The sequence below is a fragment of the Lithobates pipiens genome, unplaced genomic scaffold (assembly GCF_037356315.1).
Source record: "Lithobates pipiens isolate NorthernLeopardFrog02 unplaced genomic scaffold, aLitPip1_a1.2 Scaffold_18, whole genome shotgun sequence".
NCBI lineage: Eukaryota > Metazoa > Chordata > Amphibia > Anura > Ranidae > Lithobates > Lithobates pipiens.
Genome location: NW_027507758.1, coordinates 158,670,934 through 158,689,857, shown reverse-complemented (window position 1 = coordinate 158,689,857; position 18,924 = coordinate 158,670,934). Strand labels below are relative to the sequence as shown.

General features: G+C 39.7%; 1 protein-coding gene across 1 annotated transcript in view; it reads left to right on the top strand.

Moving 5' to 3' along the window:
• VTA1 (vesicle trafficking 1) overlaps positions 1 to 18,924 on the top strand; it is a 298,694-nt gene that overhangs the window by 93,071 nt on the left and 186,699 nt on the right. Inside the window, exon 2 of the mRNA XM_077486302.1 lies at positions 2,258 to 2,352. Within this exon, the coding sequence (XP_077342428.1) occupies positions 2,258 to 2,352 (95 nt within the window). The remainder of the gene's footprint in view (positions 1 to 2,257; positions 2,353 to 18,924) is intronic.

The window sequence follows — 18,924 nt, the reverse complement described above, 5'->3', positions numbered from 1 at the left end:
AGAACTTCCTGACAGTTGCTTCCCATTCATTGACCTTCTCTGCCTATACATTTGGCTGAATAGGAGCATATATATATATATATATATATATATATATATATATATATATATATATATATATATATATTTAGAGAGAGAGAGAGAGAGAATCTGAAAGCAGGTGATCAGATATAATCGCAGAAGCCTGTGCTACATTTTTACATCGTGCTTGGCGTTATTACAAAGAGCCATTAAGCATGTAAATAACAGATCCGTTCATGGAGCAGTTTACCTGTATGTGATAAGATAATTTTCTTTTAAATCTAATTTTTCTTATAATTTGTATTATAAGTGGTGCTTTCATTAAAGGTGGCTTCACATCTATGCATTTTGATCATTTGCAGGGAACCGCTAAATACAATAATGCACATAGTTTACATTCATTTTGAATGACACCCCAATGCAGCAGCACACTGGAACACATGTTCACAAAAATGGTGTACGTTATGATGTGGTGCATTATAAAAAAGAAAAAAAAAAAAAAAAGGTGCAGGTACATCTATTTCTGTTAGCTTTGGTCCTTCAGCAACCCATTCAAATTGAATAGGCTGTCTAAAAAAAAATGTGTGCTATTGCTCAACATAATATGCTTTATTGCAACGCACTATAGTGAATGGGCCCTAAGGATTTTTATTTTTTTTTAATGAAATTTTGTTCCAATTAAATCATTAACTGTAATCGGCCCTTATTAAAGGGTTTATTAACCCATATATATATATATATATATATATATATATATATATATATATATATATATATATATAGTTATATATATATATATATATAGTTATATATATATATATAGTTATATATAAAATATACTATGCCAGACCCTCTATTAGAGGCTGGCATAGCACACTGTGTCACTAGTTTTACAAAACGAGTGTTGTAAATACCTAATTTGAGCTGTCTTCAGGCCCATGACATGACTGAGGGCTGCTTTCCAGTTCTGATGGATGACTTGTGAGGGAGGGGCCATGATCTCCCTCTGATGTCAGCTGGGGAGATCACGTGACCACTCGTCTCCTCCACAGAAGCCCTCTCTCTGAGCTGTAAAGTGGCTGTGAGTCATGTGACCGGCCTGAAGACAGCTGAAAGTGGGTATTTATACTGCTCTTTTTGTAAAGCTAAAGACAGTGTGCTACGCCAGCCTCTAGTAGAGGGGCTGGCAGTGAAAATGTTATGATTTTAATTTACAAGCAATAGTGACGGGGGGGGGGGGGGGGGTCGGTCAGGGCCGGTCAGGAGATGGACAGAGGCAGATGATGGGGAGGAAGGAGGGGGAGAGAGGAGAGCAGAGGGGACAGCGTATGATCAGGGCACAGCTACCCTGGTTATCGTGGTCTATTTAGAGAAGGGGATACAGAAAGTGCAATGTTCAGGGTTTTTATATACAGTTTAGAGGGGGCAAATTGCATAGCACAAGCACTGTGCTGTGTAATCTGCTTTAAGGGATCAGAATCTAAATTTTTATTTATTTTTTGTCAACACTTTAAATCCTTCTTTCCCTTCACCCCTTAACGTTTTTTTCATTTTATTTTTATTTTATTTTTAACCTTGATTTGAACATATTTTGTAAAGAACTTTTTTTTGGTTTGGTTTTTATTGTTATTTAAAGCGGGCGAGACTATAGAAAAAATAGTGTGCTTGGTCAAAGTGGATTGTCTATAAAAAAGCAAATACAATTATTTTTTGCAAGACAGTAAGCTGTTGGCTATACGGGTTACACATGTGTGAGAACTGTTTTTTCCACTAATACCTCGGTATTTGCCTAATACTAGTGGCGTTTGAGGCAAAGTTTTAATCAAAATGCATATCTGAAACTGGTAAGTAAAAAGAAAAAAGTTAAAATGGGTGAAGGATAATCGATATTGGCTGCTGGAAGGTCTGAGAAGTTTATCATGGACAGAAAAAAAAGATAGTTGGAGGGCTGATAGATGCCTTTTTTTTTTCAAGCACGGCAGAGGAAATGTAATGATGTATGGCTGCCTAGGTTCTAGACAGGTTGTTAATGCAAGAAATAATGTACTAGAATGCTTACTTCGCTTTTTTATTGTATCATTCTATCATCTGCAGCTATAATAACTGCATATTTCAAAATGTTCTTGCAAATAATGTTTGCTTCCTTAGAATAAAATTACATTTTGCATTTAATCACTGCGTTTTAACAGATTTTCATGTGATTTTTAACAACTAGCCTTCTCTTTTATATTTGTAGGTCGCTTGTATGCTATGCAAACTGGAATGAAGATTGATAGCAAGAGCCCAGAGTGCAGGAAATTCCTTTCAAAACTCATGGATCAGTTGGAAACGGTAAGTTTCAAAGTGGCGTGTGTTGTGGTTTTTTTTTTTATGGTTGCTTCTTCTAATCCTAAAACACAATTATTACACCCCACTAAATTATATTTTTTTATAGCATTTCATTTCAGTGCTTATTTGTTTGATGAACCTACTATGAAATGAATAAAATTTGTATGTGCTTGCGACGAGAAGAAAAAAAATCCACTAAAAATAAAGCATTCGGTCCTGGCAAATGTTTTCTGCTACAAGAATATGACGACCATTTGAAGCTTTGTTTTAAATCCGCTAAATAAAGTAGTTTTGTATAAGTTTTGAAAAGTCTTTGTTTTTGTTAAAAAAAAAAAAAAAAAAAGCCAGAGCAAAACAGTCTATTCCATGCCAGCATGCTGCAAAAAAAGAACCACTATGCTCTGCGTAAGCAGCGGCGTCTCTGCAACTGCACAACGCACCCCCCTGTTAAGCCATTGTTAAAGCCATGCAATCAGCAGGGAGTGTGAGCGCTGCTGATTGCATGGCTTTAGCTCAGACTTTAAGATGATATGTCGGACCAGTGCATAGTAGGATTCTTGTAGCTCTGCTGATCCCGGTCACAGGGGGAACACCGGAATAATAACAAGAATGCATATCTCCCAAAGGTGCAAGCGTTTCACACAAGGAGCACTGGGAACAGAATGATTGCTAATGGTGAAAAATTTCTAATAACACATTAAGATTCTTTTAATACACTGGTTTATAAAATGTGTCAATTAAGCAGTGGCTCATTGGCAACAGTGCAGCCAATCTATTTTGGTGGATCTATCAATACAAATCACAGATCATATAAATTGAAAGGGCACATGGTAAGTATTACCAAATAAACGTTATTTGCTTAAAAAAAAATCTAAGCTTTTTCCGACATAAATAGACAATACTGCTTTGAGCTGTATCATTTGACTTGCAGTTTAGACAAGATGTGGTATCGGGCTTCCAGGTGCTTTAGGAGAGTTGATATCATTAGAAACTGCAGTGAGTCTGTTATGTTAAGCCCAATACACACTATAAGAAAATCAGACAAATGATCGTCCGGTTTTCCTTGATGTTTCACAGCAGGTCGAAACCAAGCTTAATACTAATTGTACGACAATTCTCGTACGACACAGGCTTCTTTTGTTTATGGTTTCTGATCCTGAACAGTCTTTCGTATCCATATACAGTACATCAACTGAAAATCATTAGCTCTGTTCACGTATGAGAAACAGTCTGGAGTTTGTCCCTTTGTAAATATCCATTCGGAAAGTGTGAATCGAAAGTTGTGTACACACAATTGTGCCTCGTATGAAATGTTTTTGTTTTCTCGTAGTGTGTACCCCATTTTATACTAACCTTACTAGTGTAATAAGATGATCAACAGAAAGTAGAACCTACATGTATATAGGCCTCAATCACCTGCTATGCAACCATTTTGGCTGCCCTGTGTACATGTGTAATCTAAAAAAAAATTATAAAAAGGTTATAAATTTACTTATAGTGAGAGAATTGGTAAAAAAAAAAAAAAATCTGCCACCAAAGGAAGTTGTAAACAATGTGAAATAAAACTAACTAGAAAAAAAAAAAACTAAATATTTTGCAATACTGTATATCAAGGGTCTCCAAAAATTTTAAACAAAGGGCCACTATACTGTAGAGTAGAAATTGTCCTGGTATTAGTGGTATTAAACGGTGCCCCATCTTGGGTAATAAGTGAAGTAATTGAGCCCAATTGTCAGTGTCAATGTGAATAATAGTACCCCAAGGGCCACAGTTTGGAGACCACTGTTGTATATTGTCTTCCTTTTATCACCAGTCTACAACATATAATAACAGTTAAGAGGAAATAGTGCATGTGTGGTATTCTATGCGAGTAGGCGCTCACAGACCAGGACATAAAATACTTTGACATTTGTAAATAACTTTACAAGCAAGATTATTTTACTGTTGAAATAGTTGCACAAGTACGTACAATAATGATTGTTCTTTGCATATAAAGTTTTTTTTTTTTTTTTTTTCCCTTAACTATCGCATATCAAAACCATATTATTTATGGCCCTCCTGTACCTTTTTGTATTGTACTGTAATTGTGTTGTCCCCCCTATACTCTGTAAAGCGCTGCGTAAACTGTTGGCGCTATATAAATCGTGTATAATAATAATAATGGATATGGAATATGGATAATTTATAATTCATAATATATATGTAAAATAAAATGTATTTATTTATTGCAGGTTATTTAATATATAGCTCTGGAGGGCCAAGTCGCACCAGAATTACACATAAATATGGTCTGCATGCAGATTGCACTGGAATGCACAAAAAGTAATGCATGCTCCGCCAAATTGCATGGTACCATGCAATGTGGTGCCCTCAAAGGCATTGCATTTTTAATCTGCATTTGGGGTGCCTTTAACATTGTGTTGGCACCCGCACCAGGTTGCGAAGGCAGTGTGTTTTTAACGCGGTACTACAGGAACATGCCTTTCCTGCATCGTCTTCTGGTGTCTTCAGCCCTGACAATTTACACAATTTGTGATACATACTATGAACAAAAACATATTTTTCTATATTTTTTACTCCTCTTTGCCAGTAAAATACATACGAATTAAAATCGTTCTTGAAAAGCAATACCGCCGATACAAAACCTTACTTGTTCTGTTCAAAAATCGAAAAAAGGTAATCTACTGTATGTGTCAGTTTGGTATCATAACTAAGGACACAGAAATGGCCAAATTAGAAAACGATTTTCATATTCAGTGCCTAGTCATAAAGTGGACAATACAACCAATAGGTACAGTTACATAAAACATCCAGTTAGAAATGATCTCACTGACCTTAGTTGAGAAAGCTGTGATTTAATTGGTTTCAGATTATTGACACTTGGTCTTGAAACTGCCTCGGTGAAATTGCCTATTGACTTTTTATAGGGGACATAAATAAAACTTGCCTTTTCACCCACCATGTCCTAGTTTGGAAGACGCACTCCAGACTGCATCCTGTTTGTATGCAGCACTGGTACAAGCAACAGTTAATGTGGCCTTGCTGCTTCATTATTTAATAACACCTCTCTGCTTGTTTGATTCCTGTTTGAGTATTGTTGAAAGGCTTTGTTGGATGATTTGTTGAAATGAGCTCCTCTCAGCAGTACTTCAAAAGCAAAGAAGTGCTTGCATTATCCAGCACTGACAGTACATTTTAACACCCATCGTCTGTATTAACATTGTGCCACCATTAGTTTTTACATTGCAGATAATTTTGTTGACCTTGTTCTCCAAAGTAGCATTAATGGTGGTGATCTAAAAAGAAAACCAATTGCACCTTGGCTGAGCAACATGTAAAATGTTTGTTCAGACAGTTGAGAAAAACTCTTTTATGCTTTAATTAAATTGGCAATGATACTTGTTCAGTACATCATTGGAAATACATGGAAATACATGGATGAAAAGGACAAACGTGGAACTTTTTTTTTTTTTATATATATTTTTAATGCATTCACTTTTTGCTCAAATATTTTGGGGTATTTGCAGGGTCAGTAACAGAAACAAGAAAATGTTATGTTACATACTGTAGCTATACTAAGTTATGAGTATGTATCTGTTACTTACAAGTTCTGCACATCAGCTTTACAAGTAATGTGTTGCCATTTTTATATACAGAAATAGATGAGAGTCAGGGGGATTAGAAGGTAGGTTCAGAGAATTGAATGGATTTAACAGAGGGAGAGGAGAATGCTGTGGGATGAGGGGGGGTTATGGACACTGATTAAAATGTTGTGAAAGCCCACGCTATGGTGTCATGTGAATACAATGAGTAATAATAACAATTGGTAATAGATAAATTGAATAAAGTTGTGGAGCTGCCACTATCGTGTAAGGTGTGAAACCACAAATTGATGATACAAAAAATTTAAAGTGGTTGTAAACCCTTACAAACCACTTTGACCTACAGGTAAGCCTAGATTAAGGCTTACCTGTAGGTCCAAGAAATATCTCCTAAACCTATACGATTTAGGAGATATTTACCTGAAGACAGCCACCGCTGTCTACAGAGCATGCGCAGTAGACAGCGACGCGCAGGCGCAATGGGTAAGCCACAGATCGCGGCGATACGCCGCCAGTGACGGCTCCCGTGCGCATGCATAGTAGTCCATTATGCTTTACCTTTGCAGGGAATCAAAGAGGAAGTGAACCCATTAGGGTTTACTTCCTCTTTAACTTAGCGCTGCTCCTATACATCAAATATACAATAAACTATAAATAAATTAAAATGACAGTGCAAATATAGATAAAGCGCCAAAACATGTTCATTTCCTGCTATTAAGGATTCCAGTGCCACTCTGTGCTCCCCTCCTGGGTCCCCACTCACCAACAGTATGCTTTGAAGCCACAAGGTCTTTATCCCACATCAGTGGCGTGGATATCTCCTTCCAACAGTAAGCTTTCAAAAGCCTTAAGATTTGTATTCTACATCTATGGCTTGGATATTTCCTTCCTGTTCCTCCAGTAATCAGATCTCCATTTAATGGTACGGATGTATACAGTATGTCACAAAAGTGAGTACACCCCTCACATTTTTGTAAATATTTTATCATATGTTTTCATGTGACAACACTGAAGAAAGGACACTTTGCTACAATGTAAAGTAGTGAGTGTACAGCTTGTATAAAAGTGTAAATTTGCTGCCCCCTCAAAATGACACACAGCCATTCATGTCTAAACCGCTGGCAACAAAAGTGAGTACACCCCTGAGTGAAAATGTCCAAATTGGGCCCAAAGTGTCAATCTTTTGTGTGGCCACCATTATTTTCCAGCGCTGCCTTAACCTTCTTGGGCACCACAGCTTCACAGGTTGCCTCTTCCACTTCTCCATGACGAAATCACAGAGCTGGTGGATGTTCGAGACCTTGCGCTCCTCAACCTTCAGTTTGAGGATGCCCTGCCAAATACGTTTCTTGGTCTCATCAGATCAAAGAACACAGTTCCTGTAATCCATGTTCGTAGTCTGCTTGTCTTCAGTAAACTGTTTGTGGGCTTCCTTGTGCATCATCTTTAGAAGAGGCTTCCTTCTGGGATGACAGCCATGCAGACCAATTTATTGCAGTGTGCGGCGTATGGTCTGAGCACTGACAGGCTGACCCCCACCCCTTCAACCTCTGCAGCAATGCTGGCAGCACTGATATGTCTATTTCCCAAAGACAATATCTGGATATGATGCCGGGCACGTGCACTCAACTTGTGTGGTTGACCATGACGAGGCCTGTTCTGAGTTGAACCTGTCCTGTTAAACCGCTTTACATTGTAACAAAGTATCTTTTTTTCAGTGTGGTCACAATGTATTATACCAATGAAGAGAGAGATATATAGTAAAATATTGCTAAGGTTTATTATAAAATCACATATATACTAGTATATTATGTTATGTATATTATGTCCTGTATTAACAAAACCTTTCTTGTATATACTGTAGCTTAAAAATGTCCACCAAGGGCCTACCATAAATTAGAATAATTAATAAAATGAGCATAATCCATCATTGTACATAATACATAGAATGCATATACAAATATAATAATAAATCATTACATATAATATAAAATCCACAAATAAGATCCACAAATCTTAAATGTAACATTAAAATAAATAAATAGGATGTTAACCATATACATTAGGTCAGTGATTGCGAACCTTGTCACTCCAGATGCTTTGGAACTACATTTCCCATGATGCTCATGCAGTGTAGGTGAGCCTCATGGGAAATGTAGTTTCAAAACATCTGGGGTTCCAAGGTTCGCCATTACTGCATTAGACTATCAATAATTGGTGATAAAACAAGTCACGTCTAAATCTACATTTAACCCTGTGGGTGTCATTAAATGTAATTGGTATATCCATTTTGTTTAATTCTGTGAATTGGCTTTTTTCATATATGTACCCCTCAAATGTCTTTTTACTCTGTCTATTCCACAAAAAAATAACTTTGAAGGATCTCTATTGTGAAATCTTCTAAATTGATTGGACAGGCTGTGCTTGCAGAATATTTTTTTAATATTATTGACATGTTCTCGTAATCTTTTAATTCCCTAGTGGTTCTACCCACATACTGCAATCCACATTCACATTCCGAAAGGTATGCGATGTGTGGTCCCGCATGTGATGAACCTGGATATTTCATGCACTTGTCTTTGTGGCCCTAGCTTGAAAATGCGTGGTCTTTCTCTTTCCTCTCTTACATGTTATACATGTTGGGCATATGCCACACCTAAAAAACCAACCTGATCCAGAAAGCGTTACTAGCTATTTTCCTTTGTGAAAAGTAATGTTTTCTAAAAGTCTGTATTTTGCTTTAATAAGCTTCATGAAATGCCTATATCACAAGAGGAATGTGAGGGCTACCACTGGCAACCAAGGCCAGTTGACTGTCTGTTTTTTTCTTGTAGAATATGCAGATTGGAAGCATCAGGGTAAAGCCCTTATTTGCACACATGCTCAGCATATCTGCCAGATGACTAGCATTTCTAGAAGGAGAAGTAAGCAAAGGCAGGCTCTGTGCCTCTTATAATAGACATTTCCATTAAAATCAAACTGGAAAAATTCCAGATGTAATAATTCCTGAAATGTTTTCCTTTTTGATTAATCAAATGTTATCACAAGTGATAATATTCTGTATGCCACTTTTAGTATAACATAATATTGTAGATTGATGAATTAAGCTCTAAAGTATTCCAGATTTTTTTTTTTTTTTGGAACTAAAGCTGTTTGAGACGATTTTCTCCAGGATCCACCTCCCGCAACCCGCACGGGCTACTTCATGTCTGAGTAAACTGTCTGAGTTGGATTTATGAACGGTAGTCACCACATAAACACTGTCTGTTCAGCTCCTGACACTCAGAATGCAGAGCCATTGCCATCCATCACTTCACACAAGTCAACGCACAAGGGCATAGCAGTGATATATAAAGACAGACATGGTTGTGTTTTGATCACCTTGCATTTTATTACCTATAAGCTCAATCTTTATCATTGTATAGGAGGTAGCACTGCCCTCGGGTGAATATCTGCTTTCAAAGCAATCTTATGGGGCTGCTCTTCACTCTGCATGTGGCTAAGATGTAAAGGTTAGGCATTTTGTTTTACTTTGACATCTGTGTTTTAAGGGTCTGGGAGGCCAATGGGAATTTAAATTGTATTTAGTATTGCTTTTACCTTAAAATGTAACTAAAGGCAATTTTTATTTTTTTAAGTTTTGGATAGAGTAGAGAAGGTTTTTAAATACAGTATTATGATTTTTATATAATTAGAAGAGATGAAGACAATTAAACTTTTTTTTTTTGAAGACAATTAAACTTTATCTGTTTAATATCACTTATGTGCCCCTTTTTCACAAAGGGTCCAAACAGGTCGTTGGACAGTTTTTCGGGGGGATCTTATCGGACGGTCCATTCACCCCTAAGGACCAGCAGGTGTAAATGGACTTGTGTCCATTTCTACCCTCTTAGCTCCAATCCGATCCGGTTTGCTAAAAACAAATGGAAGGGGGTCTGCCTCCTTCCATCTAGGCAAATCGGATCGGAGGCCAGTCAGGTGTAAACATAAAGGCTGAGTCCATTTACACCTGATTGCCCATAGAGCATAGGAGGCTCTTAAGTGCGTGGCATCAATCAAAATCTTTTATAGTGCAACAAAGTATTTAAAGTTCGTGATGAGATATCTTTAAACAGATACTCTTTAAATGTGTTTTCTGCAACCTTCACCCTATGTGGGTTAGAAGAATATATGCATGTGCATCAATCCCTGACACCTATTCACCACTGTGCTCACCTTAATGTTAGACCAGTACAGGTCCAACCTCACCTTCCCCAGCTGGAGTATAATCCAAGCTAATAGACTGGCTTGATCAATATCCCGCTCCTCCTCCTTTCTGTTCCAGAATTTTGGTAGGTACTGTATAGAAAAAACACCTTTCTCTTCCGTTCCCCTCGGTTAAAGCAAACAACTTTCCATAGTGTAGTACTCAAAAACCACATAAATGTATTAAAATATTTACTTACAGACATATTTCCAGTGGGGTTGTGGCTCCAGTATCCTGCCGATGTGCTACATCACCTGACTCTGCGCAGAACGGCCCTTACCTCCTCTTCTGAAGCACCTGCCAGTGCTGCTCGCTTCTCCTTTTTTCATTTTGGATAACCATCTGTTTCTCACCAAAGTTCCCTTCACTTCCTGTCCCACAGCCAAAACAGGAAGTGAGAGGAAATCCATCAAAAGGGAGGGAATCCCGGTGTGCCACCAAGGGTCACTAGAGCCCCTTCCACATTGGAAGATTTCCCCTCCCCTTCAAAATTGGAATTTTCTTTTACTTTTATTTTCGATGGTAAGTGTAAACAGGACACACAGGGGGAAACGGGGAATCTCCCTATCCGGAGCACAGAGCTCAATAAGAACTGGCAGGTGTTCCAATACTTCTACACTTTATGCAAAACTAGAAAAAAAAAGTCTAGGTAAAAAAAACTTTTGGCCTTCTGCTTAAAGCTTGTAGCTCTAATACGCTCAACAAACAAAATCCCATTCATTTCAGTAGCCCCTGTTCACATGAAACACTCAATGTGACGCTTTACTGCATGTTATTGCATGCTTCCTAGGGGTGCGCATCTTCACTGGTCTCACGATTCGATTACGATTATCTGGTCAACGATTCGATTCCGCGATGCATCACGATTACCGACGAGCTCCCACTACCGCTTGGGCCGCCTAGTGTCTTTTTAATAAAAGTCAGAAGATGCACTTTTTTTGTAGCTGCTGACTTTTAATAAACAAAAAATTGTCCTCCCCTTTGAATTAAAAATAACCTCACTCCCTTAAAGTGCACTACAAGGTACAGACATTCACACACGGCTGCTGGGAGGTCAGGAGGGATAACAATCCACAGCTTACAAACAGCCTTGTGAAGTTCCCTGTACTGACCAGTGGCAGCTGGTGCTCAAAATCAAAAAATGATCAAAAACCTCCCCCATCAAACGCAGCCACCTGTGTCCCCGTCAAACGCAGCCACCTGTGTCCCCGTCAAACGCAGCCACCTGTGTCCCCGTCAAACGCAGCCACCTGTGTCCCCGTCAAACGCAGCCACCTGTGTCCCCGTCAAACGCAGCCACCTGTGTCCCCGTCAAACGCAGCCACCTGTGTCCCCGTCAAACGCAGCCACCTGTGTCCCCATCAAACGCAGCCACCTGTGCCCGTCAAACGCAGCCACCTGTTCCCATTAAATGCAGCCACCTTTGCCCATCAAATGCAGCCAGCGTAAGGTGTAAGTAGAGTACAAACCCATTTGTACTCTACTTATTGTTACTTTTTTTTATAAATACAGCGGGGCACATCATTCAATGTATGTGCTTTTTTTTCAAATGTCACTTCATACCGCATTTAACAGTAAATACATCCCAATCATGTGCCGGGCTGAGCCCGGCCCGCCTCTCGCCTCCCACCTCCCACCTCTCTCCTCTCGCGTCTCTCGAGTCCTGATGTCAGCGGAGAATTCTCAGCCCCGCCCGCTGACTATAGTTATCATATCAGAAGAGAGGTGGGCGAGGCTAAGAATTGCCCGCTGACATGAGAGGAGAGAGGTGGGAGGCGAGAGACGGGTCGGGCTCGGCGCGGCACATGATCGGGATCTATTTACTGTGAAATGCGGTATGAAGTGACACATTTAAAAAAAAAAAAGCACATACAGCGGGGCATATCATTCAATGTAATTGATTTTCCGGTCCGTATGCATTGCTGCTGCATCCGGTACACCCGAATCCCGATGCATCGATGTAACGATTAATTTCAGCACCCCTAATGCTTCCTGGCAAAACAGCAGCTGTGCCCTAATCTCCTCCATCTAGTGCTTTCTGTCAGCTAAAATGAAATTACCTGAAGTTTGAATACACATGCAAAATTCTTGTCATACACATCTAAATTGCTTGTAATATTCTTGCAAAACTCTCAAAAATGCCTGAAAATTGCCCTGCTCGGGTTCTATCACCTTAGCCCAGTCACTTCACCGGGTATATGTAATGGTTTACAACCACCTTAAATCCTTTTTAAATGGTCTCATGATTTTTCCCTATTTTAATTCAAATAAAGCTTAGTAGAGTTCTACAGTAAATTAATTGTAACACCACAATGTCCAATAGTAAGTAGACGTCCCTCTGAAAATTGGATTAATGTGTTTCCAATGAAGGGTACTGTTAATTCTACAGCATGCAAAAATATTTTAAAGAGTTGTGGCATTTAGTTTGGGGAAGGATCTTTTCTGTCCTGGTATGTCTGACCCAGTGCCCAAAGCCAGATCTATAAAATTTAGTGTGGAGGAATTCTTATATCCTGACCTCAACTCGCTAAACACCAATCCAGGTCTTCTCATCTAACTTGAGTTTCTAAACTTGCAAAGGTTCTTGGGGCTGAGTGGACACCCATCCCCACAGCCCCACTCCAAATCTTGTAGAAATCCTTCTGAACTGCAGGATTTTTTTTCTTTGTTTAGGGGACAGCACAAGTCACATAAATTGCCTCTAATGAAGATTATTCTAGGCCTGGGTGGTTTCTGTTTAATGTAAAAAAATCTGAGCTTTGATGCCAGATACAAAACAGAGCAATCGTCTTCAGTGCATTATGGGTGAGTGCAAGAACTGTGACAGCGATGGATCTTGTTTTTCCCCACACTCTCCTCTCCTGTCATCCATTCACAGAGTACCTTGTATTCCATTCACAGACTAATGGACAAGGGGAGATTCCCTTGTTCATCCAGTCCTTCTCACCTCTTTTCCATTCACAAAATTCCTCTTGTGCTTTTCACAGAATGCAAGACTTTCCATGAATGGACAAGGGGAGATCCTGTTTACCTGCCCCTCCTCTCCCTTTGTTCACTGTCCATCTTGTACTCTGTGAAATTGAATACAGGGAAAGACGAAAGGGAGGGCGAATGTTAGAATCCTTTAACGTCGCAGCCACTACCCTCATCCTCTCAGCACCTGATGAAGACCGCTCTGTGTAGTATCAGGCATCAAAGATGCTCCGATTTTTATAGTAAATGGCATCTAGGCCAACCTAGGATTATGTTCATTATCGTATAGCCGTAACTGATGTGGCTTGCATTGTGTGCTTAAAAAATAAAAGTTTTCTAGCCTTTTGAAGAGGTGGGCCGTCCATAGAGGTCTCACGGGCACCACCTTCTCAGCCCCCTGGTCTACATATCAGTGTGCCGGACCATGGATGCCAATGTGGGGATGGGCGTTTTTTTTTTTTTTTAAAGCAGCTGGTTAAAGCCAGAGGCCTCTAATAGGCTTCAAAAAAGGGTGGCCTCGGAGTGCAGAGCATTGCACTCCAATCCCACCCTGTTGTGTGATGATGGCAAATACATTTTCACTATTTTCACACTAAAGTTCCTTCCTGTCAATCAGGAGGCATGTCGTGAAACCTGTTTCCTGATTTGGCCAAAGCGTCAGGGGATTTTATTGGATGCTTAGCGCTTTGGCGGAAGAGGAGACACAAGCTTGACTCAAGCTTGAGGAGTGGGCACTGAGCCACCGCTGCCCGCACTCCAGATGAGAAGGGAAGGACACCCCTCCTGGAAAACTGAAAGATGGACCTGATCGGAGCGATCGTGTGAAAGGGGCCTTACCCTTCCTTGGCCATTTGTAAGAGATGCATTCTTCCCACTGGCCACAAATGTAGGGATCATCCCACTGACTATCATACTAATAATCAGGGGAACTGTAGGTATAGTACTTTATAGCAGGGATTGAGATGGGAAAGATATTTTAAGGGTCCCTCCAAGTTAAAAGGGCTGAGGGATGCTAACGTAGAATGTGTAACATTTCACACAATTGTTAGTAAGACAAAACAAATGCCAGTTTAAAAATACCACAAAAAAATAAACATTTTTTGGCTCTAGACAATCCCAGGAAATTGGGAACACAGTTTTCATGTGGATATTGCAGTGTAAAAGGCTTAGCCAGCTAAATAGAACAGGTTGATTTTCGATAAGCTGTGCCATGCTTTCTGTGACTTTGCACAATATGTTTATACTAATGCACCAGTAAAATAATCATGGTTATGTATTAAATTATTGTTGGGTATACTTATCTGTGTTCAGAATTTCTGCAAATATATTAGAGCATTGACAGCACGCAGATTTGTGTAGCCTATAGCACCTTTATATACAGTATATTTTAGGGGTCAGGAAACGACCCGTCATTATTCAGTGCAAAAAAGTTGACTTTCAGGCTCATGCACATTGCAGCTCAAAAACTGCTTTTACAGGCATTTGAGCTTTTATGTCTCTGCCTAAAAGCTTGAAGAAGCGTGTGCTTTTTTTGTGCTTTTTTGCTTGTGTTTATTGAGCTTATTTGAGCTTTTTTTTGCATAAGCGGTTTTTTTTTTTAGCTTTTTTTTTTTTTTTTTTGCTAGTTTTTGGCCTTTTAGGCATCTTTTCTGCTCAAAAGCTCCTCTCAAATATTTGAGTTTGGTTTGTTTTTTTCTGCCTGTAAGAGCATATGCCTGTAAACTCCTGAAAAAGCCATCGTGTTTATGGACACATTGGCTAACATGGAGGGGAGTTTCCTGGCAGAAAAAAATGAGCAAAAAAATCTCAAAAGCCCGTAGGAACGACTTTTTTTAAGCTTCTTTGAGAAGCATTGATGCAATTTGAAATGTCAAATCGCATGCCAAATCGGCAGATATTGCCAGCAATGGCACCGCCTGAATCGGTTCGACGCCGCCTTTGCCGTGCCGCACGATTCCCAAAAGTAGTTTCTGTACTACTTTTGGTGACTTCTGTGCAATTTCAATAGTTTTAAAAGTAACAAACATGTTCTACTTACCTGCTCTGTGCAATGGTTTTGCACAGAGCATCCCTGATCCTCCTCTTCTCTGGTCCCTCGTCGACCCTTTTGGCCCCTCCCTCCTGATAAATGCCTCCACAGCAAGCAGCTTTCTATGGGGGCACCCAAGCTGAGTCGCTTCTCGGTGTGTTCAGTCTGACATGAACCCGTTGTGTTCTCTCTCTCTCTCTCTCTCTCGGCTCACTGACTTTGATTGACAGCGGTGGGAGCCAATGGCATTCCCCTACTGTCTCAGCCAATGAGGAGCGAGAGTCGTGCACATCACTAGATCAAGATGGGTCTCCGGTAAGTATTAGGGGGCTGCTGCACACGGAAGTTTTTTTTATCTTAATGCATAGAATATATTGAAATAAAAAAAACCTTCTGACTTTAGAACCAATTTAAATGAATGTTGCGCTGAAATATTCTTATTTTTATATTATAGGCTATGCACTTGTTCTTCTTTATTGAATTAAAGCTCCATACACACTAGCTTAAAAAAATGCTCTTAGCGGCAGCTTTTGAGTATTTTCTTTCTGCTTCTAGAAGCAAATAGTGTTATCCTGTGTCTATGCACACTATTTTTGTCAAGAAGCATTTTTGAAGCTTCACCAGAAAGAGCAGTTACTAACTGCTGGTTTCCAGCGTTTTTTTTTTTTTCCTTTTAAGAGAAACTGCAAAAAAGAAAAGGAGATGAGTCCCATTACAGGAAACGCCAATAAATGCTAACGCTGCTCAAAGTCAGCACAAAAACGCTAATTATGAGCATTTTCTTTCTTTTTTTTTTTTTTTTTAGCTTATAGTGTGCATGGAGCCTAAAGTATAACTAAATGCAGATTTTTATTTTTTATTTTTATTTTCAGATAGTGGAGAGGGATTAGAAAACCTGCCAGGCGTATTTTTTGCTGTCAGTGTCCCCGTTAGGGAGATTCACCATCCATATTTTTCCTGCTTACCATTATCATTGAAGGCGAAAGGAGAAAAGGAAATCCCAAATTTTGAGGAGTTCCCAGAGCAGTAAAACCGAGAAAATCTTCCAATGATGACACAGTTCTTTTCCCCAAGAAATTCTCTTAATTTGCAGAGATTTCCTCTTGCCTCCTGTTTTGGTTATGGGACAGGACGTGAAGGGAAATCTCCCCATTAGGACACAGATGGCAAAAAAACAAATCTGGTGGGGGTTATAATCCTCCCTTTCTCTATCCAAAATGGGGAAAAAAAAGTTTTGCCTATAGTTCTTTAAGAAAACACTTGCTGTGAAAAGTGAAAGTGTAATGCAAAAAGAATCTGCATATTATTCTAGTTTGATACATTTACCGTAGGTTTGTTAATATTTGTTTTAATTAGGATCTATGCCATTTTATTGTGTTTCCTTCCCTATGTGCTCCATCAAATTTTAATGAATTGCAATTTACTTCAACTCTTTAATCCCAGTTGGGCTGGGTCCTATCTCTGGCACCACACGGTTTATGTGAAATTATGGATGTTGTTATTCTTTTGTGAGTATTAATGAGGTCAGTGTCCTCTCCAGTGGTGTGGCCTTAAAATGCAGGCCCACCCTCCTAATCCTGGTAAATGATTCAGTGGAGACAGGGTGGATATATGGCCTGTTGATAACAGATTAAAAGAGCCAACTGCTTTGCAAATGATCAGTGAAAGATCCCTGGAAATAAATTGTAAATACTTGTAGGACGTTTAAAGGATGACTCTATAAAATTTTGAATAGAATAATATGCAATAAAAATAATAATCATTTTACTCCCCCCGCCCAGACCAATTTTCAGCTTTCAGTGCTGGCACATTTTGAATGACAGTCATACAACACTATACCCAAATTAAATTTTTTTTTTTTTCACACAAATAGAGCTTTCTTTTGGTGGCATTTAATCACCATTTGGGTTTTTATTTTTTGCTAAACAAACAAAAAAAGACGGAAATTTAAATGGAAAAAACATGTTTCATATTTTGCTTTAAAATTTTGCAAACGGGTAATTTTTCTTTTTCATTGATATTCACTGGTGAGGCTGCACTGGTGGGCACAGATAAGGCGACACTGATGGGCACAGATAAGGCGACACTTATGGGCACAGATAAGGCGACACTGGTGGGCACAGATAAAGCGACACTGATGGGCACAGATAAGGCGACACTGATGGGTACTGATGGGTGGCATTGATGGGTCGCACTGAAAGATGGCAGTGATGGGCACTGGGCAATGATAGGTGGCACTGATGGGCACTGGTAGGTGGTATTGATAGGAAGCACTGGTAATGATGCACTGATTAATTTATTAGCAGCACTGTGAGCACTGATAGGCTGCACTGATAAGTTACAGTGTCACGGTGAGGTGACACTGTGGGCACTGGTAGGTGGTGCTGTTGGGCACTGGTGGTACCTTCACGATCTGGACCAATGTCCTTCTTGCAGCCACCAGTGATTGGCATTTTTTTTTCCTCCTTGTGTTATCAGCATCAGGAGGAAAAATAGCAGATTACCGGCTTTGTTTACGTCACATGATCAGCTGCCATTGGCTGACAGCTGATTACGTGGTAAGGGGTCAGGATCGACCCCTTACTCCGACTGGTGATCAGGTGAGTCTCATAGACTCGCTGGTTACAGAGCACGCTATACGAAACCTGCAGGGGGCGTGCAGGCCATTCGAATGCGGGAGAACGTCCATGGACACCCTCCCGGCAAATGAAGTCCACACTGTAGCCATCTTTCTGGTATAGCACGGACGGCAGGCGGTTAAAGTGGAACAAACAGCTAAATAGATATGAGAGCTGTTTTATCAGCCAAAGCATTTTAATATCTGTCTATCCAGTCCTGAGATTTATACAGCTGCTTACATAAAGCAAAGCCAGGTTGATGAATTGTCTTGCAGCTCAGGAATGCAAAGATTTCCTCTCCCAGTCAACAGCTCTTCATTGCGACAGTAAAAGAGCAGCAGAAGACTAAGGCCTAATGTACATGGGACGCTCAGGCAACCTCTTCTGAACGTTTTTTTTAGACAGCTTGAAACCAGCGTTTAAAAACACCAGTTAACCACGCTTGAATGCTGCGTTTTGCCACGTTAGCGTCTAGGAACACTTGTTTAAGATAACATCAGTAGACCCTCCCAAAGCACAAACAACAGTATTAACTATATCAGCCATTCTGTGAGACGAGAGTGAGTAGCGGCAGCTGAGAGAGCAGTGTACTTTATACCTCTCTTAATTGAGGTGCTTTGACTATGGATCCCATAATGAGCATATGTGAGGAAATGCTCTTGACATTGCTGAGGCTGGAAAACAAGAGGGCAAAATAAAAATAAAACAGCCAGATATAAAATTTCATGCAACTATGTTTGAACATAGTTAGTTTTAGTTTAGCTTCACTACATTTAGCTTCACTAAATTTTTTGCTTCACTTTTAGCTTCACTAAATTTAGCTTCACTAAATTAAAGTCAAGCTCAATGGTGGGTCATCTGATTTTAAATCTCAAAATTTGAACATATGGGTCAAATTCCCATTCTACATCAGCTTACTGCAATGCTAGTGGTGTATTGAATTAGATCAAAAGATGTACGTCGGCAGAATGGCACGGGCAGGCAAATGGGTGTACGTCCCTTTAAATTTGCAGCCCTGCAATCGCGAGCGCGCTGCGCTAGTCGCGACCCCCGTGAGTTCGGTCACGGGTCCCGCGGACTCGAGCGCTGAAAACAGCATCTCCCTGT